General features: G+C 50.8%; 4 protein-coding genes and 1 long non-coding RNA gene across 8 annotated transcripts; 2 read left to right on the forward strand and 3 right to left on the reverse strand.

The window, feature by feature from the left end:
- The first annotated feature begins 270 nt into the window (after positions 1-270).
- CENATAC (centrosomal AT-AC splicing factor) lies at positions 271-5,505 on the forward strand. 2 transcript variants are annotated; one of them, XM_045515587.2, is made up of 11 exons: positions 271-403; positions 539-702; positions 1,137-1,235; positions 1,525-1,591; positions 1,668-1,730; positions 2,034-2,098; positions 2,253-2,358; positions 3,405-3,435; positions 4,918-5,007; positions 5,082-5,214; positions 5,296-5,505. In XM_045515587.2, exons 1-11 carry the CDS (start codon positions 284-286, stop codon positions 5,351-5,353), a joined length of 996 nt encoding a protein of 331 aa, XP_045371543.1. In that variant the 5' UTR covers positions 271-283; the 3' UTR covers positions 5,354-5,505. The 2 variants fall into 2 exon arrangements, with proteins under 2 accessions (XP_045371543.1, XP_010951740.1); XM_010953438.3 differs by having other exon boundaries at positions 5,082-5,505.
- Positions 600-2,027, reverse strand: LOC123616437 (uncharacterized). Its single transcript, XR_006724433.2, has 3 exons — positions 1,642-2,027; positions 841-1,557; positions 600-736 (listed from the first exon to the last, which is right to left on the reverse strand). It is a non-coding gene; the product is annotated as an uncharacterized LOC123616437 (long non-coding RNA).
- Positions 5,469-7,628, reverse strand: RPS25 (ribosomal protein S25). Its single transcript, XM_010953439.3, has 5 exons — positions 7,491-7,628; positions 7,164-7,259; positions 6,404-6,587; positions 5,614-5,712; positions 5,469-5,518 (listed from the first exon to the last, which is right to left on the reverse strand). The coding sequence occupies exons 1-4, from the start codon at positions 7,491-7,493 to the stop codon at positions 5,618-5,620; spliced, it is 378 nt and encodes a 125-aa protein (XP_010951741.1). The 5' UTR covers positions 7,494-7,628; the 3' UTR covers positions 5,469-5,518; positions 5,614-5,617.
- A 30-nt stretch (positions 7,629-7,658) lies between these two features.
- TRAPPC4 (trafficking protein particle complex subunit 4) lies at positions 7,659-10,720 on the forward strand. The gene is made up of 5 exons (XM_074357190.1): positions 7,659-8,159; positions 8,319-8,493; positions 9,249-9,352; positions 9,971-10,097; positions 10,377-10,720. The coding sequence occupies exons 1-5, from the start codon at positions 7,985-7,987 to the stop codon at positions 10,453-10,455; spliced, it is 660 nt and encodes a 219-aa protein (XP_074213291.1). The 5' UTR covers positions 7,659-7,984; the 3' UTR covers positions 10,456-10,720.
- Positions 10,214-17,794, reverse strand: SLC37A4 (solute carrier family 37 member 4). 3 transcript variants are annotated; one of them, XM_045515582.2, is made up of 10 exons: positions 16,986-17,794; positions 16,244-16,585; positions 15,127-15,359; positions 14,569-14,812; positions 13,916-14,074; positions 13,600-13,685; positions 12,970-13,083; positions 12,724-12,789; positions 12,228-12,366; positions 10,214-12,119 (listed from the first exon to the last, which is right to left on the reverse strand). In XM_045515582.2, exons 2-10 carry the CDS (start codon positions 16,389-16,391, stop codon positions 11,953-11,955), a joined length of 1,356 nt encoding a protein of 451 aa, XP_045371538.2. In that variant the 5' UTR covers positions 16,392-16,585; positions 16,986-17,794; the 3' UTR covers positions 10,214-11,952. The 3 variants fall into 3 exon arrangements, with proteins under 3 accessions (XP_045371538.2, XP_074213287.1, XP_045371540.2); XM_074357186.1 differs by lacking the exon at positions 12,724-12,789 and having other exon boundaries at positions 16,986-17,791; XM_045515584.2 differs by lacking the exon at positions 16,986-17,794 and having other exon boundaries at positions 16,244-16,933.
- Between the last annotated feature and the right edge of the window lie 185 nt (positions 17,795-17,979).

Consider the following 17,979-nt stretch of genomic DNA (forward strand, 5'->3'; position numbering starts at 1 on the left):
GGATTACGTGAGGTAGTTAATGTAGAGCTCTGGATGCACAGTGAGCACCTGACCACGTTTATTACCCAGACAACATCTGAGGATGTTGAAGACTGGCTGCGTTTACACGTGATCACTGAGGGAGCCGGAAGAAAATCCCGCGCAGCCGTAGAAGTGCTTGCAGTGGCTCCTGCCCGCCGCTGGGGGTCGCAGGGGCCGCTGGGTTCGCCCCGCCCCCGAAGGGTCAGAGGTCAACGGGCGGCCAAGGAGCGGCTGCGCGCCGCGGTTTCCCAGTCCCGGGAGGATGGCGCCGCCGGAGCGCTGCCCTCTGTGCCGCCAGACCTTCTTCTGCGGTCGCGGACACGTCTACAGTCGCAAGCACCAGAGGCAGCTGAAGGTGGCTTTGGAGCGGCTCCTGCCGCAGGTGCGCATGGGAGATTGGAGGGGACCATGGACCGCCTGGAGCATGGCGGGCAGGGCAGTGCCCGAGGGGGTGGGATTTGGGAGTCCCACTAGGGTCCTACTTAGCCTTTCCTCCCTGGCATCTTCTCCGCGGCAGGTGGAGGCCGCCCGGAAGGCCATCCGAGCCGCACAGGTGGAGCGTTACGTGCCCGAGCACGAGCGGTGCTGCTGGTGCCTGTGCTGCGGCTGTGAGGTGCGGAAACACTTGAGCCACGGAAACTTGACAGTGCTGCACGGGGGGCTGCTGGAGCATCTGGCCAGGTGAGCGCCGGGCCGGGAGCCGCATCTTGCGCAGCTGTGTATATTTGTGGGAGGGAGAGTTTAGAATGGGTGAGAGGAAGAACGCTTTTGTGATTTGATCAGGGTGGATGATTGGGTCATTTTACAGGCATTGCCAACCTTGAGGGGCAGGGGGCTTGTAGCTGCTACGGTCCCAGTGGTGGCAGTCTAGCTGGGAAAGCCGGCTGGGCAGCTGGCTCAGTCAAGTAACCTCCCATCACTTCCTCTCGAATTCTCCCATTTGTATTGGAACAGAGAGACTGTAGATCTGGAAGAGACTACTGACAGTAATTTTCCCTCAGCCTTTCCCAGAGGTAGAAACCCAGGTGTCAGTTTGCATTATTTATCTTATGCCTAGATGTCTGAGTAATGTTCTGTAATCTACCATTGAGATTACTTGTCCTCTCCGTTCTCAGCCCCGAGCACAAGAAAGCAACCAACAGATTCTGGTGGGAGAACAAGGCTGAGTTCCACATGAAAGAGAAGTTTCTGATCTCCCCCCAGGATTATGCACGGTAAGTCACTGGTTACGAATGATAAGAGTGGCAAAGTGTAGATTCTCTGTGTCTGTGTCAGGTACTGGAGCTTCCTCCAGGAAATGTGTGTGTAATAGAGCCAGTGGAGCTGGTATGGCAGAATGTTAACAGTAAATCTGGGGAAGAGGTTCACGGGTGTTCCTTGTACTATTTTGTTTCTTGGAGTTTGAAATTATTCAAAATTTAGAGGAAAAATGACCTACTGATGATCTTTTTTGCAGCTGGCAGGGATTGGGTTTCTGGGCTGACTTGCCCTTTTTCTTTTTAGATTCAAGAAGTCTATGGTGAAAGGTCTGGATTCCTATGAGGAAAAAGAGGATGAGGTGATCAAAGAGGTGAGTTAAAGGAAAGTCTTCTGAAGGACCCAGCCCCCACTATCTTGTACCTGTCTAAGCAGCCTCTCTCCCACAGATGGCAGCTCAGATCCGTGAGGTGGAGCACAGCCGGCAGGAGGTGGTTCGGTCTGTCTTAGAGGTTGGTTTCCCTCGGAGGAGCCAGAGCAGTATCCAAATCCACTGATTCCTGGTTCTCCCATGTCCAGCATTTCACCTGCCAGCTCTTAAGAGAATTCATGGACTCCATGCTTCATCTGCTCGGCTTGAATTTCCTTACCTGCCCACCAGGGGGCAGGCCTTGTCAGTAGATGATGTGGGCAGGGCTGGGAGGGAGGGAAAAGTTTGCAAGATGGACAATTATTTACTTTTGGAGGGTGGGAGCATGGCCTAGGCAAACTCTTTCGCATCCTAGACACATTTATTTTTCCTGAATCAAACTCAGCCTCAGGCAGTGCCAGACCCAGAAGAGGGCTCTTCGGCACCTGGAAGCTGGAAAGGAACAAACAGGTAAGATTGTCAGGAAACCTCTTGTTGGGAGTTCTGGCATCTCTTAGAGCATTCTGCAACCTTTTGGCCAGGAAATGGGAACAAATCTCATCTTTGCCATCCTCGTGGCTCAAGGACCTCATCTGCCAGCCTGGCTCCTGTTTGTCTTTTTCAGCCAAGTAGCCTCCACCTCACAGCAGCCCTCATACTTGGACCTGCCACCAGCCCCAGAGCTTGACTGGATGGAGACAGGACAATCTCTGACATTCATTGGCCATCAGGTACAATAGATAAGAAAGCCAGGAAAGAGCCAATGCCCCCTCAGTTGGCAGGATACGCATTTCCCTTGTTTTTTTTTTTTTTTTTTTTTTGTGTGTGTATTCTGGCTATTCCTCTCTTCTCTGCAGGCTTTTCCCTCTTGCTGCACTGTCCCTTAGTCTCATTCCACTAGACCTTTCCTCATGGTGATCTTACCCACACATTGACCCCCCACCCCTTGCCACGTAGGAGTGCCAACCCCTAAATCTCTGTAGAATCTATAGTTCCAGCTCAGTACAGGATATTTATAACCCCCAGGCACCTGAAACTAACCCCCACCACTCCTGTTATTTCCAATAACTGTAGATACAGATCCATATTCCCTCCTTCTCTTTTATCTCCCACATCCTGTCGATGATTGTCTTAACTATTCTACCTCCTGAATATGAGTTGGCTCCCGTTCCACCTTGGAACAATTCCTACTCTGCAGTTCTGTCTCAAACACTGCCAAAGTCACTGCCTCACTTCTTACATTCTGTACTCCAGCCATGCTGGGCTCCTCCCTGCTTTTGCACATGTAATTGCCATTGCCTTAAATGATACACCTTCCTTCATCACCTACATAATGCTTACCATCCTTCAGGTCTTAGCACAAATGTCACTTTTTCAAGGAACAGTTTATCTGAACAGATCATGTTATAAATGGATGTATTACTGTGTAAAAAGCTGTGAGTTAAATTTGTGTAATTTTTTTTAACTTGTGTAATTTATACTTCTCTTCCCCAATAACATGTGCTCTGTGAGCAAAGGGTTTTGTTTACCTAGCATGTAGTAGGCACTCTATTTTGGACATCTCCACTATCAAGACCTTGAGTCTGGTGAGGACAGGACTGTCTTTCAGTGATTTATTGTGTTCTTAAGACTAACATCAACCCGGTTGCAGAATTATCATTGTTACAGTGTTCCATCTACCTCCTGTAAAATTTCCCCTTTCTCTAGACTATGACTATCCTATCATCTCTTGGCTTTCTTATCTAGGATTTTTTTTCCCTCCCATTTCCAACTACAGGATACACCAGGAGTTGGTAACATCCACTCAGGTAAGGCCCAGGGTAATGTTTCTCAAACCATAACAGGCAATTTTTTTTTAAAGAATAAAGTTGCTAGAGCACTATCTACTCAACAAAGTTGGGTCTTTCAGACACACTCTGGGGTTCTAGGTTTCACCGGTAGGAGAGTACCCAAGACATCTATTTCAAATGCATCTGAGTAGCTCAGTAGCTTTGCCCAAAGTAACATATACATCCACCTGTTCAGATTTTTTTTTCCAACTTTCCGATCTAAGGTGTCTTAAAAGTTAGAAAATGTCACTTAGTAATTCTCATATGTTCTATCAGTATATGAGTGTGTGTCTTAGTTTGATCCTAAGAGGAGACGTTTTATATTCATTTGCTGAAGTATTTTTTGCAATAATACACTTAATATTTTTTATTTTTTAAAAAAGCAGAACTATGAGGATTATTCTTCAATGGCAAGAATACATGCCATTTTGAAAATGAGAGTATGAATTAAAGCTCCTTGCAAACAGCCACAGAGAAGTCTGCCCTGGACAGTGCCCACCATGGCATCAGCCACACTATAGCCACTCATCTCCCAGTATTTCAACTGAGAGAAAAAAATACTGTTTGAAAAATAGATTACAAACTTTAGCATAATAAACGTACATTAAAAAAAAACATAAAGCACTATTTAATGAAAGGACTTCTATCCTGAATATATGAAGAACTCTGAAAACTCAATAAAGGCATATAAAATGATGCTCATCAGAATAGCTAAAGACTGACCATGTATGTATGCAGGAACTCTAACACACTGCTGCTGGGAATGTAAAATGGCATTCCCACTTTGGAAAACAGTTCGGCAATTTCTTAAAAAGTTAAACATACAACCTCCATTATGATCCAGCCATCCTAAGACAAAGCATGACTACACAAAGGCTTTCACAAATTGTCATAGTTTTATTTGTAGCAACACAAAACAGGAGGAAAGAAGTCCAGATGTGCCTCAACAAATGAACAAATGCAAAGAATACTCAACAAAGAACTACTGATACATGCAACACAGAAATCTCAAAATAATATGCTTAAAGGTACACAAAAGAGCACATTGTATTCCATTTATAGACAATACAAACTATAGCAATATTATCAGTGGTTGCCTGGGCTGGGAAAGGGGTATGGGGAATACTGAAAGAAAATATTTTAAAGAGGCACAAGAATACATGGAGGTTATGTTCAGTACCTTGATTGTGGTTTTTTCAAATTGTGTATCTTAAATACGTGTACTTTGCTGTACGTTAATTACACCTCAGTAAAGCTTTTAAGTATCAGCACATGTAAGATATGTTGCTTTAAATTAGCCTAGAACCCTCAACTTCCTATGGTCCAGAATTCCTGAATTTTACCTTTGAATATTTACAGTTCTCAAGTACAAGCTTATAGCTAGGGTATGTTTCACAACAGCCTGAAGGTTAAAAAAATTCAAGTGCCTTAATTTCTTCCTAAAGGGTCTTCCTTTTCCAGGTGCCACACCTCCCTGGATGTTGCAAGATGAGGAATACAGCTCTGTGAACCAACTAATAGGACCCTCTTATGAAGAGTTTCTTAAAGAAAGTAAGTTAACTAATTCAGGAATCGTGGCGGGTTTTTAAAGTCTTCATACTCAAATAAAACTCTACTTGTTGTAGAGGAAAAACAGAAATTGAAGAAACTCCCACCAGACAGAGTTGGGGCCAACTTTGATCACAGCTCTAGCACCAGTGCAGGCTGGCTGCCCTCCTTTGGCCGGGTCTGGAATAACGGACGCCGCTGGCAATCCAGGTATGAGCCCAGTGTCAGGACACCAACCCACCACCCCTTTGGATCTCAGCCTGTGTCCTGCTAACCCTTCCTTCCTTTCAGACATCAATTCAAAACTGAAGCTGCAGCAAGAAACAGTCATGTAAAGAAAAAAAACTAATGGTTTCCTGATGTGTTTCCAGCAACCATAATAAGGCTCAAAACCAAGTCAACAAACCCATACTTGCTATATTATCCTTTGTAACTACCTTTCTTAGGAAAACAGACATACCAACTTGTTTGATTTAATAAAGTTTTATTTTTCAAAATGTACAGTTGGTGGGACCTGTAAATAAAAAAAAATTAAAAGGATCAGAACCACAGAGCCTTGTGAAGGGGATGCATACTTCCTACACCACGAGTCCCTGGGTTCTTGCTCACCTGTTCATGCATCTTCACCAGCAGCTGGGGCATCTCCACCCTTGGTGTTCCTGGTGTAAATCACTTGAGCTCTGTGCTTTGAAACCAGTTTAATAAGTCCTAGGGAAAAAAGATGAAAGTTTTCACACAGCAGTACTACTCAACAGACACTAGAAATAGCTAGTAGTTTATTTTGGGGAAATAGAAATGCTGAATTTGAGCATGAGCAGGCATGCCTACATTTCTTGGTGATAATCTGACTCACTCTTTTTAAATGAGGGGACTCATTACCTATTCTTGGGATAGCCACCTTTATAGAACTTTACTGTAACTTAAAAATCTCTACTTTCATATTAGGCCCTACAAGTAGCTTGAAATATTTATATACTCATTTATACCGATGTGAAATTATGGTAGATAGACCCCATTTTAAATCATTTGATTTTAAAATGTTGATGCATATTTTAGTATTTGTGTATTTAAAAAATTTAAAAGGATTTTATTAATATTTCATTGGTCATATTTCAATATAGTTGTGTTTTCTCTGTAACTCTATGTATTTATTTCATTCACCTGAAAACATAACGGATCCTTGGGCTTCACCAAACTGTCAAAGAGGTCCATGGCACAAATGGCTAAGAACCCTGCTTTAGGGTCTATCCTAAGAGTAACATATTAGAATTGTTACCAACAACCACTGGTCAGCCTGCACCTAGCCTACTTTTTAAAATTCAGTAAAAGTGTTTAAAATTGCTAACAGTCAAGCCAATTTAAGGTGCAAAAGCATACATATACAATGCACCCCTCTCACCTTTACTAAGGAGCTCCTGAAGGGCTGCCCTGGCCAGGGAACCACGAATCTTCAGTCTTTCAGAGACGACGGCTGGGGTTATAAGCTTATAGTTTGGAACTTCCTTACAGAGTTTGTCATATGTCGCTTTGTCAAACAAGACTAGGTTATTAAGCTTGTCGCGAACTTTGCCTTTGGACCACTTCTGCTCACAAAAAAAAGAAAAGGAAAACAGTCAGTCCTCCTGGAAGAAGCAGTCTGTCACTCCTCCCGTCAACCTGTGTCAGACAAATCTCTTCCATGTTTGCACGGCTATACTGAGAGGGTGGCTGTGTTCCTTGGAACACGAACCTACGAAATTCAGAATTTGCATTAGATCTGCAAATTAAGATTCAGCCAAGCTACAAAGTAAGAGACCCTGTTTACCACTAATGACATCAAAGATTCATTCGATTGGAAAAAGAAAAAAAAGGCCACCATGCATTGGATACTTTCAGATATGGGCCGAGCCCCACGGAACCAATTAAAGTAATACTATGCGTTAAGCATCGTAACAAATGTTTTGTTCAATAAATGTTTAATTTCCAAGTAGTACGTACCCCGCCACTCTCCAAATGAGGGAAAAACAGAATGAATGGTGATGTGAACGTAAGCTCTAATACTCTGACTCTAAGACTTCACGACCTTAAAAGCCACTTGCTATATATACATCACTCAGTACAGCTTCATGGGCCCCACGCCCCAAGTCTCCCTCACTCTTCGAGGGGAAGACCACTCCTACCTTCTTTTTGGCCTTGCCCCCAGATTTGTTCACCGGATCTTTGTCTTTCTTGGCTGACTTTCCGGCATCTTTCTTCTTCTTGTCGTCCTTGGGCGGCTGCAGAAGAAAAGCAGGAATGCGGCCGGATCATAAGGCAGCCCCATGCTCCCACTACTCCTGGGCCGCCACCCTAGCCAGACTCCACTGCCGAAGCACATGGGGGAAGGAACAGCACGCCCGCCTAGAAACGCAGTCCGGCAGTTCTGGAAGCCCTCCTCTGATGAGGCCCAAAACGCGCGCCAGCACCGCCCGCCCCCAGAATTACACCGGCTTTCCCCCCGAACTCACCATAGCGAAGCCTGGAGAGCAGCTGCTACCACTACCGCCTCGCTAAGATGTCGGACAAAAAGGAAGCCAGCTCGCGAACAAACCCAGAAACCTCCGCCCGCTAGGAGTGCTTCCGGGGCAAGGGGCGGAGCCGAGCGGAGGAAGTCCGGAGGCGCAGTCCCAGCTCGGGCCCGGAACTGGCTACGGAAGTGGGAGCACGCCGTCCCCGCTGCCCCAGCTTGTTGGACTTTGCCGCGAGTTGGGAAGCGGTCACACTTTGCTATTTCCGGCACTAAGAATCGAGAAAAAGGAACGGAAAAAAAATTCCAAGTCCCGGCAATTGACCTTTCCGCGTCATAGACACCCCAGCGTGCTCCAAGTGCGCAAGCGCTGTAGCGGGCCGCGCGCCAGGGCCGAGACGGGGAAACAGGTCCGGGGGCAGGTCTCGTGCTGTGGATCCGGGGCGGGACCGGAAGCAGGAGGCGGAAACCCAGTCCCGCAGCCGCGGCCCAGTCATGGCGATTTTCAGTGTGTACGTGGTGAACAAAGCTGGCGGCCTCATTTACCAGTTGGACAGCTACGCGCCTCGGGCTGAGGCTGAGAAGACCTTCAGTTACCCGCTTGATCTGCTGCTCAAGCTACACGACGAGCGCGTGCTGGTTGCCTTCGGCCAGCGCGACGGCATCCGGGGTCGGTTAGGTTTTGGCCCCGGGGCGGGGCCTGGTGCTGCCGCAGTGGGCTGGCGTCTCTGGGCTGGGGGCGGAGTGGGGGAGGGTTTGGGGCGGAGTCCCTTGTCCCCTTGGCGGGATCCACGCTGAGACTCCTTGACGCTTTGCTTCGCCTCTGCAGTGGGCCACGCAGTGCTGGCCATCAACGGTGTGGACGTGAACGGCAAGTACACGGCGGATGGGAAAGAGGTGCTGGAGTACCTGGGCAACCCTGCTAACTACCCGGTGTCCATTCGATTTGGCCGGCCTCGCCTCACCTCCAATGAGAAGCTCATGCTGGCCTCCATGTTCCACTCGTAAGTTCTCCAATCCTTCCTAGGTTCTGTTGGTCTTCACTTGGCTCATAGGCTGGCCGAGTTGCTGTGGTTCTACGCTCAGACTCTTGAACCTTGGTTTTTGCCTGTCTGTACCTCCTTTTAAATCGTCAGTTCTTGTGTGATGAAAAGAGGAATTGATCCTGTATGACAAGACTTTAGGAAATACTGGTAGAGGTATGATATTGCCTAAATCAGCTTCTTTCCTGTGAGTTGTAGGTTCTCCGTCTTTAAGGTAAGGCATTGAGCTAAATGATGATATTTAAGATCTTTTCCTGTCATCTGTGGTATGAGATGTGCTGGTTGTGCGTAGCCACCAGGTGAGTAAACATGGCATGTATTTCCAGAATGTTAACTTTACGTTTTCAGTGTTAAATGTTGTAGCCAAGTATGAATGTAAAATACATGCAGAATTTAGATGGATTAAAAAATTCTTTTTTTTCTGCGGGGGAGGTAGTTAAAGCTTAACTTGTTTATTTGTAGAGGAAGTACTAGGGAACGAACCCAGGATCTTGTGTGTGCTAAGCATGCACTCTACCACTTGAGGTATACCCTCCCCCACCAAATGAATTTTTAAGAAATCTTGATACTGCTGCCATGCAGTTCACACCACTTTTTCTGTCTCAGGCTATAATGTGAACTCCTCAGCAGATAAGGGTCACTTCAGTGGAAAAGTTTGAAAAGCACTCCGTCATAGCAGTGAAGTGCATTCCCAACTTTGCCTCCTTTGCAAATAGGCTGTTCGCAATCGGCTCCCAGCTGTCTCCCGAACAGGGCAGCTCAGGCATTGAGATGCTGGAGACAGACACATTCAAACTGCACTGCTTCCAGACACTGACAGGTACACGCCTCTGGATAGTCTAGAGGGATGCATTGGGGCAGGTTGGGGGATGGAATTGAGCAGAGTTGGCCTTTGTAAGCAAAGGGGTGGTGGTTAGCCTTTTCTGGGACAACTGCAGTTTATTTTGTTAATCTAAGGCCAATATTTAATCTGATGCCAACTCAGCATGCTCAGCCCTGGTTATCCTGGGCACAGATAAAACTCACAGTGATGTTATCTCATACTGCACATGTCTTGGAAGGTGTAAATGTTATTCCAAAATGAAATTTGAATGCCAAATGGAAACGGCCTTTGGATCGTGCCATTGCATAACGCCCTGAATGCAGATCATTGAAAACTGCCTGAGTTTGATCCCTACTTGGCACCTTCTACTGAGGGACCCCAAAGCCAGAAGTAATTGACAGAGCTATAACTAAAAGCCCGGTCTCTCAATCAGCTGGGTGATGTGATAGTTACTTCTCTTCTCTGGTCTCACCTGTAAATTCAGAATCTTGCCTTCTGTGCTTTATGTAGCAATAAAGATAAAATAAAAAATGGGCTTATGAAAGTGCTGTACAACCACAGGGTGACATTATTTGCTTTCTTTACCCTTTGGTGACCATTCTCGGCCCTCTCCAGGAATCAAGTTTGTGGTGCTGGCGGATCCTAGGCAGGCTGGGATAGATTCTCTTCTACGAAAGATTTATGAGATTTACTCAGACTTTGCCCTGAAGAATCCGTTTTACTCCCTGGAGATGCCCATCAGGTATGTGGTCCCACTCCCCAGATACTGAGCAAAGCCTCCTTGTCCCTCCCTGTATGCTCTTTCCCAATGTTATTTTCAAGTGCAATAGAGTTATTTTTAAACAAATCAGAAGTGACTAGCCTTTTAGTTATTTATTTTTTTTTGAAAACCAAAGACTTCCCTTGGGGTTCATGTCCTTCTTCAAGCAGAATTTCCACTGGCTCTGCTTCTGCACCCAAAGTGGAGAGAGCCTCAGGCCTCACACTTTGTCCTTATTTGTGCCCCCTGGGGCCGGCCTAGGTGTGAGCTGTTTGACCAGAACCTGAAGTTAGCCCTGGAGGTGGCAGAGAAGGCTGGAACTTTTGGACCTGGGTCATAGGCTGAACCTGCAGTAGGCCCCTCAAAATCTGAGACATCCTGCTGCAGGGGTTGTGCTGTTTCCACTCGGATAGAGGTCCCAGCAGCCTTGCTAGTGCACTTGAAAACGGGAGGATGCTGAGCCTGAACGTGTACTGATCCCTGAGCCTTAATACCATGCTCTCTTCTCTCCTGTGTCTATCATGGTCCTACTTCCCAACTCTGTACAGATTATTTATGGAGGAGGTAGGCCCATAAATTCTGTAATAAACATTCCTTTGATCTCAGTGTTTGCTATCCTAATTGATGGTTTGGGGGGAAAGGCTCAGGATGGGAGACAGGAATGTTAAGGGAATTCTGGGAAGATGAGATAACTATGTTCTAGTAGAAAACAAAACAAATATGTGTTCATTAAGTGAATGAATGAACATGGGACTTTGAATCAAGAGCCTTAGACCTAGTTCCAGAATTGCTCCTGACTTCCTAGGGGGTGGGTGTGGTGGTGATGATGACAATGAAAATGATGATGGAACATTTATCAAGTGCTTACAGCTGGGTTTTTACTGCTTTATCTCATTAAATCCTCACCCTTACCTTGGAGGGGGGAGGGGGATGTACATTCTATGTCTGTTACAGATGAGATTTAGTAAGGTACAAACTCTGCCTCAAAGTCTTAATCTAGTTATCAGCAGACTGGGTTGGAACCCAGGCTTTCTGACTACACTGTCAGTGGGTGTTCTGTTGTCTCCCTCCATCAAGTTATTTAACCCGCCTGAAACCCAGTAGCTTCATCTCCAAAACATTCACTGATTTAAACAGTGTGAAGTTGAAGGCAGGGGAGACATGAGGTTAAAGGAGTCCATCCATACCTCAACATTCCCATTCCAGGGAAATGAAGTCTCTCTCTTGGGTGGAAGAAGCAGGTTTTAAGGGAGTATTTCCCAAAGAAAGCCATCTCTGGCTTGTATTACCCCTTTTGAAAGAATTAGTAACAGTGTTTAGTATCAAATCTAGTTTTAGTTTTCTATGACAAGTCTTTGTATCCTCCCACCCATACCCTCTACTGTACCCAGGGTATTGGTGAGAGTGGTATCTCCCCTCTTCCCCTGCTGTCCAAGGTATGGGCAGTAGCAGTTGCCCCCTGCTGAGAGCGTTCGGGCAGACGTCATGGCCCATTGCTGCCCTGCTGCTGCAGGAGAAGCCTCACCTCAGGTGGGGATGGGGTGGGATGGGGATAGGGCAGGGCCCAGGAGACTCCCTGAGTGCAGGGGTTTCCTGTTTGAAGGCAGGAAATAGGAGCTAATGAAGTCCAAGAACAAAGGTTGTCTTTTAAATAGAAATTGGATGGGGAGCTGGGACCTCATTAGCCACTGAACTTCCAGCACCACCAAGGGAAATGGCGCAGAAAGGGAAAGTCAAAGATTCAGTGCTAGCCAGAGCAGCCCCCTCTCTCCCTCCCCCGCCTCGTGGAGGGGAAAGGCCACAGGTGGGACGGGATGCTCCAGAGCCTGCGCTGACTTCACTCAGCCTTCTTGGGCGCTCGGCCCATCTTGGTGCGGATGTTTCGTAGGAGGAAGAAGGCACCTGTGCTGGCCGCACAGATCACTTCAGCCACCCAGAAGGCTGTGCTCCAGCTGTAGTGCTTGGCAATGCTGCTGAAGGGCAACCCAGCCAGAAAGCCGCCCACTGTCAGGGAGGAAGGAAGAGCCTGAGTCACTACGAGGCTCAAGCCACTGGAGCCTGCTCCAGCCCCTAGCTGGCCCATATGCAGGGCATCAGCGGGGTATCACTTACCATTGGCCATGAGCCCCACAATGGCATGGGATGTGCCACACAAGTTAGGGGGGGCGCTCTCGTTGGCTATAACTCCAAACAAGGCAATGGGACCGTAAGAGGAGAAACCAAATACAGCTCCCAACACCAGGATCCAGAGCTGCAAGGGCAGGGCAGGGTAGCATTTAGAGTGAGAAAGCCTACTACCTACCCACCCCTGCAGAGTGGGGAGAACACCTGGCCCCAGGAACAAATAATTACAGCAAGGAGACAGTAAGTGACCCTGCTACACACACACACACACCACTTCCCAACACTGACTGCAGAACTAGAGTAGGTGCCCCAGGTAACCGACCCAGGGTCCTGTGTGGCTGGGTGAGGGACGTACAGAAGCCATCCCTCCAAGTCAGGTGCTGCCTCGTAGGATTTGTGCAAGCTGGATTGGCTAAGGGCAAGGTGGAGTGGGTAGGACAAAGGTGAGACACACCAAGAGAAAAGCCAGAGAAAGATGAGGCACCTCATTCTCCGTAAAGCCTGTGAGCTCAGCGAGAGGGTGAAGAGCTGGAGTCCAGAAAGCAACATCCTAGAGGAGCACAGAGAAGAGAAGAAACCAGGCGCAGAGTCGAGGGGGCACTGAGGTACAAACAGAACTGAAAAGGGAAATCTGAGAGGCAGAGAAAGGTCAGAGAGAGGGAGACTGAGAGTCAGTGGCCCTCGCTTTCTCACCCTTGTGCCTGCTGTGGGCCAGGCCCTCCTTAGTTACCTTGTGGGAGTCACTGGTCACAGTTACCCGGAAGAGGTACATGGACACCGTCATGCCAGCCATCATGAGCAGTAGCAGGCCATGGCGGGGGTTCCCGTAGACGGACAGCCCTGCCTGTGGATACAGTCCCGGCACCATCAGCCAGAGGAACAGCAGAGAACCCCCACACCTGGACTCTGACACAGCCGGCCTCTGCTGACAGGTCTTTGGCAATCCCACCGCAGTTCTTGGCCCGGGGCAGCTCTGGGAGGCCCTGGAACCTGCTCATTATGTTTTGAGGCCAAACTCCACAACATCCCTTCCTCCACTTGGGGCAGACACGTGCTGGCAGGCTGTACCCAGTCCTTCCCCAACCCCAGTCTCCCTGGGGCTATGGAGAAGCCCACTGCTAGGCTGAGAGAAATTCTGGCTCCACTTGACATTGGCTAAAAGCCATTCCCCAAGAGCTTCATCCCCACCTCCCTCATAAAGAAAGAGTAGCCTGGAAAATTGTTCCCACCTCACCCAGCCTAAACCAGCATATGCCAGCCTGCCTACACTCCAGGGCACCCACCTCTCTGGTGCCTGTCCCAGTCATGCTGGGAAGATTTAAAGGGACCCTCCTCCTTCCTGTCCCTTCTGCCCACTCACCTTTGCCATGGCCCGGTCTGACAGGTAGCCAGCTGCGATGCTGCCTACAAGGCCCCCAACCTCCAGGGCACTCATGTAGGAGCTCCCTGCAGTGGGGAGTTGTGGCGGGAAGAGGGAAAGGAAGGGTGGAAGGGTGTTACACCTTGGGGTTGTCCCAGACTGGCTTAAACCCAGAGGTACAGGGTCCCCAAGGTTGACTGGCCACAGCTGCCTGAATGGTGCCCGGTTTCAGGAAAAGAAGAAAGGGCATAGAGGGAAATGTCCTGTCCCTGAATCTCCTGCTTCCTAGGCCCACCCCTGTTCCAACACATCTCACCCACGAGGGCTGACTGTCCTTTCTCCTGGATAAGGAAGAACTGGCCCCAGTCAGTACAGCATGTCTTTACTCCGAACACCACGAGGTAGCCAGTGGAGAGCACCCACAGGTAGGGGGACAGCAGCAGATCCTGTAAGGTACTCTCCTCTTTCAAGGAGCCTGGTAGGGTGGGAGAAGGCCGGGCCTCAGTCTCTGCTCCAGCTGCCCTGCCCCACCGAAACCCCACCACTCATTAACTAGCCTCAGGGGCAAAGTCCATCCACACAGCCAGGGATCAGCAGGAAGTCAACCCCTCACCCACTGCTCTGCCCTCTCCCCTCCACTGCAGGTCTCCACAAATGAGAACCGAGGAGGGGTGGGGGAAGCCACTTAAGCTTAGGATGCTGTCCCCAAAGGGAAGTCTGGCTCTGTTGTGAGGAAGGACTAGGATATAACATGAGTCCTAGCATTTGTTGGCTCTGCCACTTCTCTGGTACTCAACTGCCTCTCAGAAGGGAGTTTTATTTACTCCCCATCCACTCTTCCATCACCATCCCCTTCCCGACATCTACTGGCTAGCACAGGGCCAGACATTCAGCCAGTCCCTCAATGAAAGTCAGCCAGGTGAATGATGAATGAAGGTTCCCGAGTGGTCGGCTTGGGTGGGTGCTCACCCTTCTTGCCCTTGGAGGGGGTGGGGTCCAGGTTGCGGAGTCCAACATCAGCAGGTTCATTGTAGATGAGCAGGAGACAAAGGAAGGAGACAACCATGCACAGTGCCCCGGACAGGGCCAGTGTGCTGCGCCAGCTGTAGCTCTGGGCGAGGATGGTCGCCAGGATGGGGCCCAGCCCTCCAGCCAGGTTCATGCTGGTTGATAGGATGGCCCACCAAGTACCAAACTGAGATGGCTCGAACCACTGTGGGGTAGAAGGGGACAGAGTAGATGCCCAGCCTACAGTCCATATTGAAGCTGGGGGTCAGGTAGGGCAGACCCAGAGGCTCAAATTACAGCAGTGAGGGAGAGGGCTCTTGTACTTGGCAGGGCCAATTCCCTCATCTGCCACCTGATCCCACCATGTTCAGACTCCTAAAATATCTCAACGAGCAACAGGAGCTGAACTGGAACTGAAGAACCTGCTCTGGGTTGAGGGTGGAGGTGTTGGTGCATCCACGTGCTCCTTAGGTGTCCCCTATGCCAATCTAAACTGGGTCCTTCGAAGCAGACACTCACCTTCCGCAGGACCTTGCCACATGGGGGCCAGCCCAGCCCCTGTGCGAGGCCATTGAGGAACCAGAGAGCAGCGAAGACAGGTACTGTGGAGCTCCAGGAGAAGACAACGTTGACCAGGCCGACCAGGAGCAGCCCGGAAGAGAAGAGCCAGCGGGCACTCATCCGGTCAGACAGCACCCCACTCACGAACTTGCTGATGGCGTAGGCTGCCGACTGGCTGCTGGTGATGAGCCCTGCAGTGGAGAGGAGTGGGGAGCAGGACACCTGGGGGGTTAGGGGCTGGGGCAGAGGCACAGGAGGGGTGGAGGAAGGCATGGGATCAGGTGTGTAGAGGTGCCTGGCAGGGTGAGGCAGATTCCTTCCAAGAAGAATAGGAGGAGCCTGTGTTAGAACCCAAACTCATTCAAGGGGCCCCTCTACACCCCCTGACTCAACATCTGCACTGGACCCAGGCTGACCCACGACTTTTCAGCCTTTTGGAGAGTTCCAGCTGCAGCTGTCAGGGGTGGAAGGGAGCAGGACAGGACAACTCTCCTCCCTGGGGTTCTCATATGCCTGGTTCTCCCCTCCCCCTGGATGCCAGCCCAGGGCCTCTGGCAGTTCTGTTGCCCCACTTCTGAACATGGGGCAGAAGGCTTAGAATTGGAGTCAGGAATCTTATTCCTCCTGAAAGGTGGCCGGCGAGGCCCCATGGAGTCATTGTAGACAATTTCCCAGTTTCCAGTGCTCAGTGTCAGCAGCCAGCACTTGCCCTGTAGTCTTAGCTTGCACCCACGCAGATGCAGAAACCATGCTCAGAACCCTTATAACACACAGTGCACGTGTTGGTCACAGGCGCGCGCGCGCACACACACACACGCACGCATATCAGATAAGCAGCCCTCAGACATGCATAGCCCATGCCCACAGTCCTTCACACACTCATGTTCCCACGGATGCATGGGTCCTCGTGCCCGTGGGTCTCAGAGCCTCGGGCACGTGCACGGCCCCCGGCCTCTGCTGGGCACGGGCACTCCACACGCACGACATGCCTGTGCACACCCCACTGCACAAACACCCAGCTTGTCCTGCCGGTCTCGTGCCCCTGAGCCCACCGCTCCGCCCTGCCGGGGCTCACCCAGGGCATCCTTGTCCAGGGGGATCTCCTCCACCAATGACGGCATGACGAAGGAGAAGGTCTTGCGGTTGAAGTAGTACAGGCTGTAGCCGCCAAACATGGCCGAGAAGATCACAGAGCGGTAATAGCTGTAGCCTCGCGCCGCCATGGCGGGGGGGAGCCGGCCCTGCCGCCGGGACGCGGAGCCTCTGAGCACGGCGCCTGCCTGCGGCTCTCCCGGGGCCCCGATCTGCTGAGTTAGGCGGTTTCTGCTCCCTCCTCCGCCCAGCCTCCCAGGCTCCCTTTATAGCCACCTTCTGGACAATCATTAAGCCTGGGGCAGCTCCTAGGGAACCCAGTGTCCTGAGGGAGACAAGAAAACAGGAGATTACTGAAGGCCAAGCTGTGGGGACCGGAGGGGGTCAGAGAGGCGGGCAGTGCGTTGCGCCAGGCCAGTACCCCGTGTCCCCAGGACTTCTGCCTTTCTCCACTCTTACTTGTCTGCCTGCCTGTGAAACCAGCTGTGATTAAAGGTTTAGCCTAATTACTTTTGTCTGCTTGAGCCCAGGGGAGGCAGGGGTGGGATGGAGAGCTGTCCTCCCCAGCCCTGCTCCCTCACTCACCTACCTTCTCATTCATTCAGGGAAGGTTGAGGGCTTACTGGTTGCTGGGCACCGCACTAAGTGCAGGGTTAGTTTCTGCACACGCCCGCACCCCCCCCCCCACCATCACCACCCCCACTTCCAGGTCTTCTGGAACTGACCTCAAGCCTGTAACTCCCAATGCTTAGCACACGTTAGGGTGTAACTGTTTATTGATAGTTGCAGAACTGTAAGCAAGGGGGAAGGAACTTCCTAGCTCAGGTCCCACGGGGTCACACCAAAAGCCCCACTGGCGCTGCGCTCCTGGTTGGGTCACTCAGCCGCCTCAGCTCCCTTTTACCCTTGACGTCAGTGTAGGCTCCGGTCTGGCAGGCTGGGGCTTCAGGGACCGTGACCGGATGGCGCGTGGGCGGGAAGGCGCAGCGGCGGACTTCAGGCACAGTGCCCAAGCACCCTGCTTCCCTGGGACCCGGCAACACGCCCCCAACTTTTCTGTTCGGTTGGGAAAGCAATTGGAGCAGAAGGCGTGGGCGCAAGCAGGGCAGGCGACCGCACGTAGGCCGCCGAAGGCTCCTCGCTTCGGGCGCCGAGTGGCTTAACCTGGCGAGGTGGCCCTGGGCGGGGAGAAGCGGGAGGAGGGAGCGAGGCGGCGGGTTCTTGGCACATGCCCAGCCCCGTGTCCTCAAGCTACTCAGGACACCCGATTCGGGCTGGGAGCAGACGGAGGCCCAGGTGTAGGGGCTGGAGAGGTGCGGAGAGCCAGGACACGTGCGACAGAGAGGAGCGGACGCGTCCTCGTCAGGGACAGCGCCTCAGCGGCCCCCAGGCCCAGAGACTGCCCCCACCCCAGAACCCGCAGTCGCAGAAACAGCTCCGGGTTGGATCAGAAACTGGGCCTCCAACAAAGGAGCCGCAACACCTGAGACTGCCCCTCCAGTCCCGCCCAGGCGACGCCCCTTCCCCGCACACCGCCCGGTACCTGAACGGAGGTGGGAGCCGGAGTAGGACGGGGCGGGGCCGGCGGGACACAGCGGGCGCATGCGCGTGCGCCCTGAGTGGGGCGGGGCCTCCGCCTGCGTCTGCCCCGAAGATTTAGGACTTCAGCCTGCGAGTCACGCTGGTCCCTGGGCTAGGACAGCGCCCCTTAGAGGTCGG

Source organism: Camelus bactrianus, chromosome 33 (assembly GCF_048773025.1).
Source record: "Camelus bactrianus isolate YW-2024 breed Bactrian camel chromosome 33, ASM4877302v1, whole genome shotgun sequence".
NCBI classification, from domain to species: Eukaryota; Metazoa; Chordata; class Mammalia; order Artiodactyla; family Camelidae; genus Camelus; species Camelus bactrianus.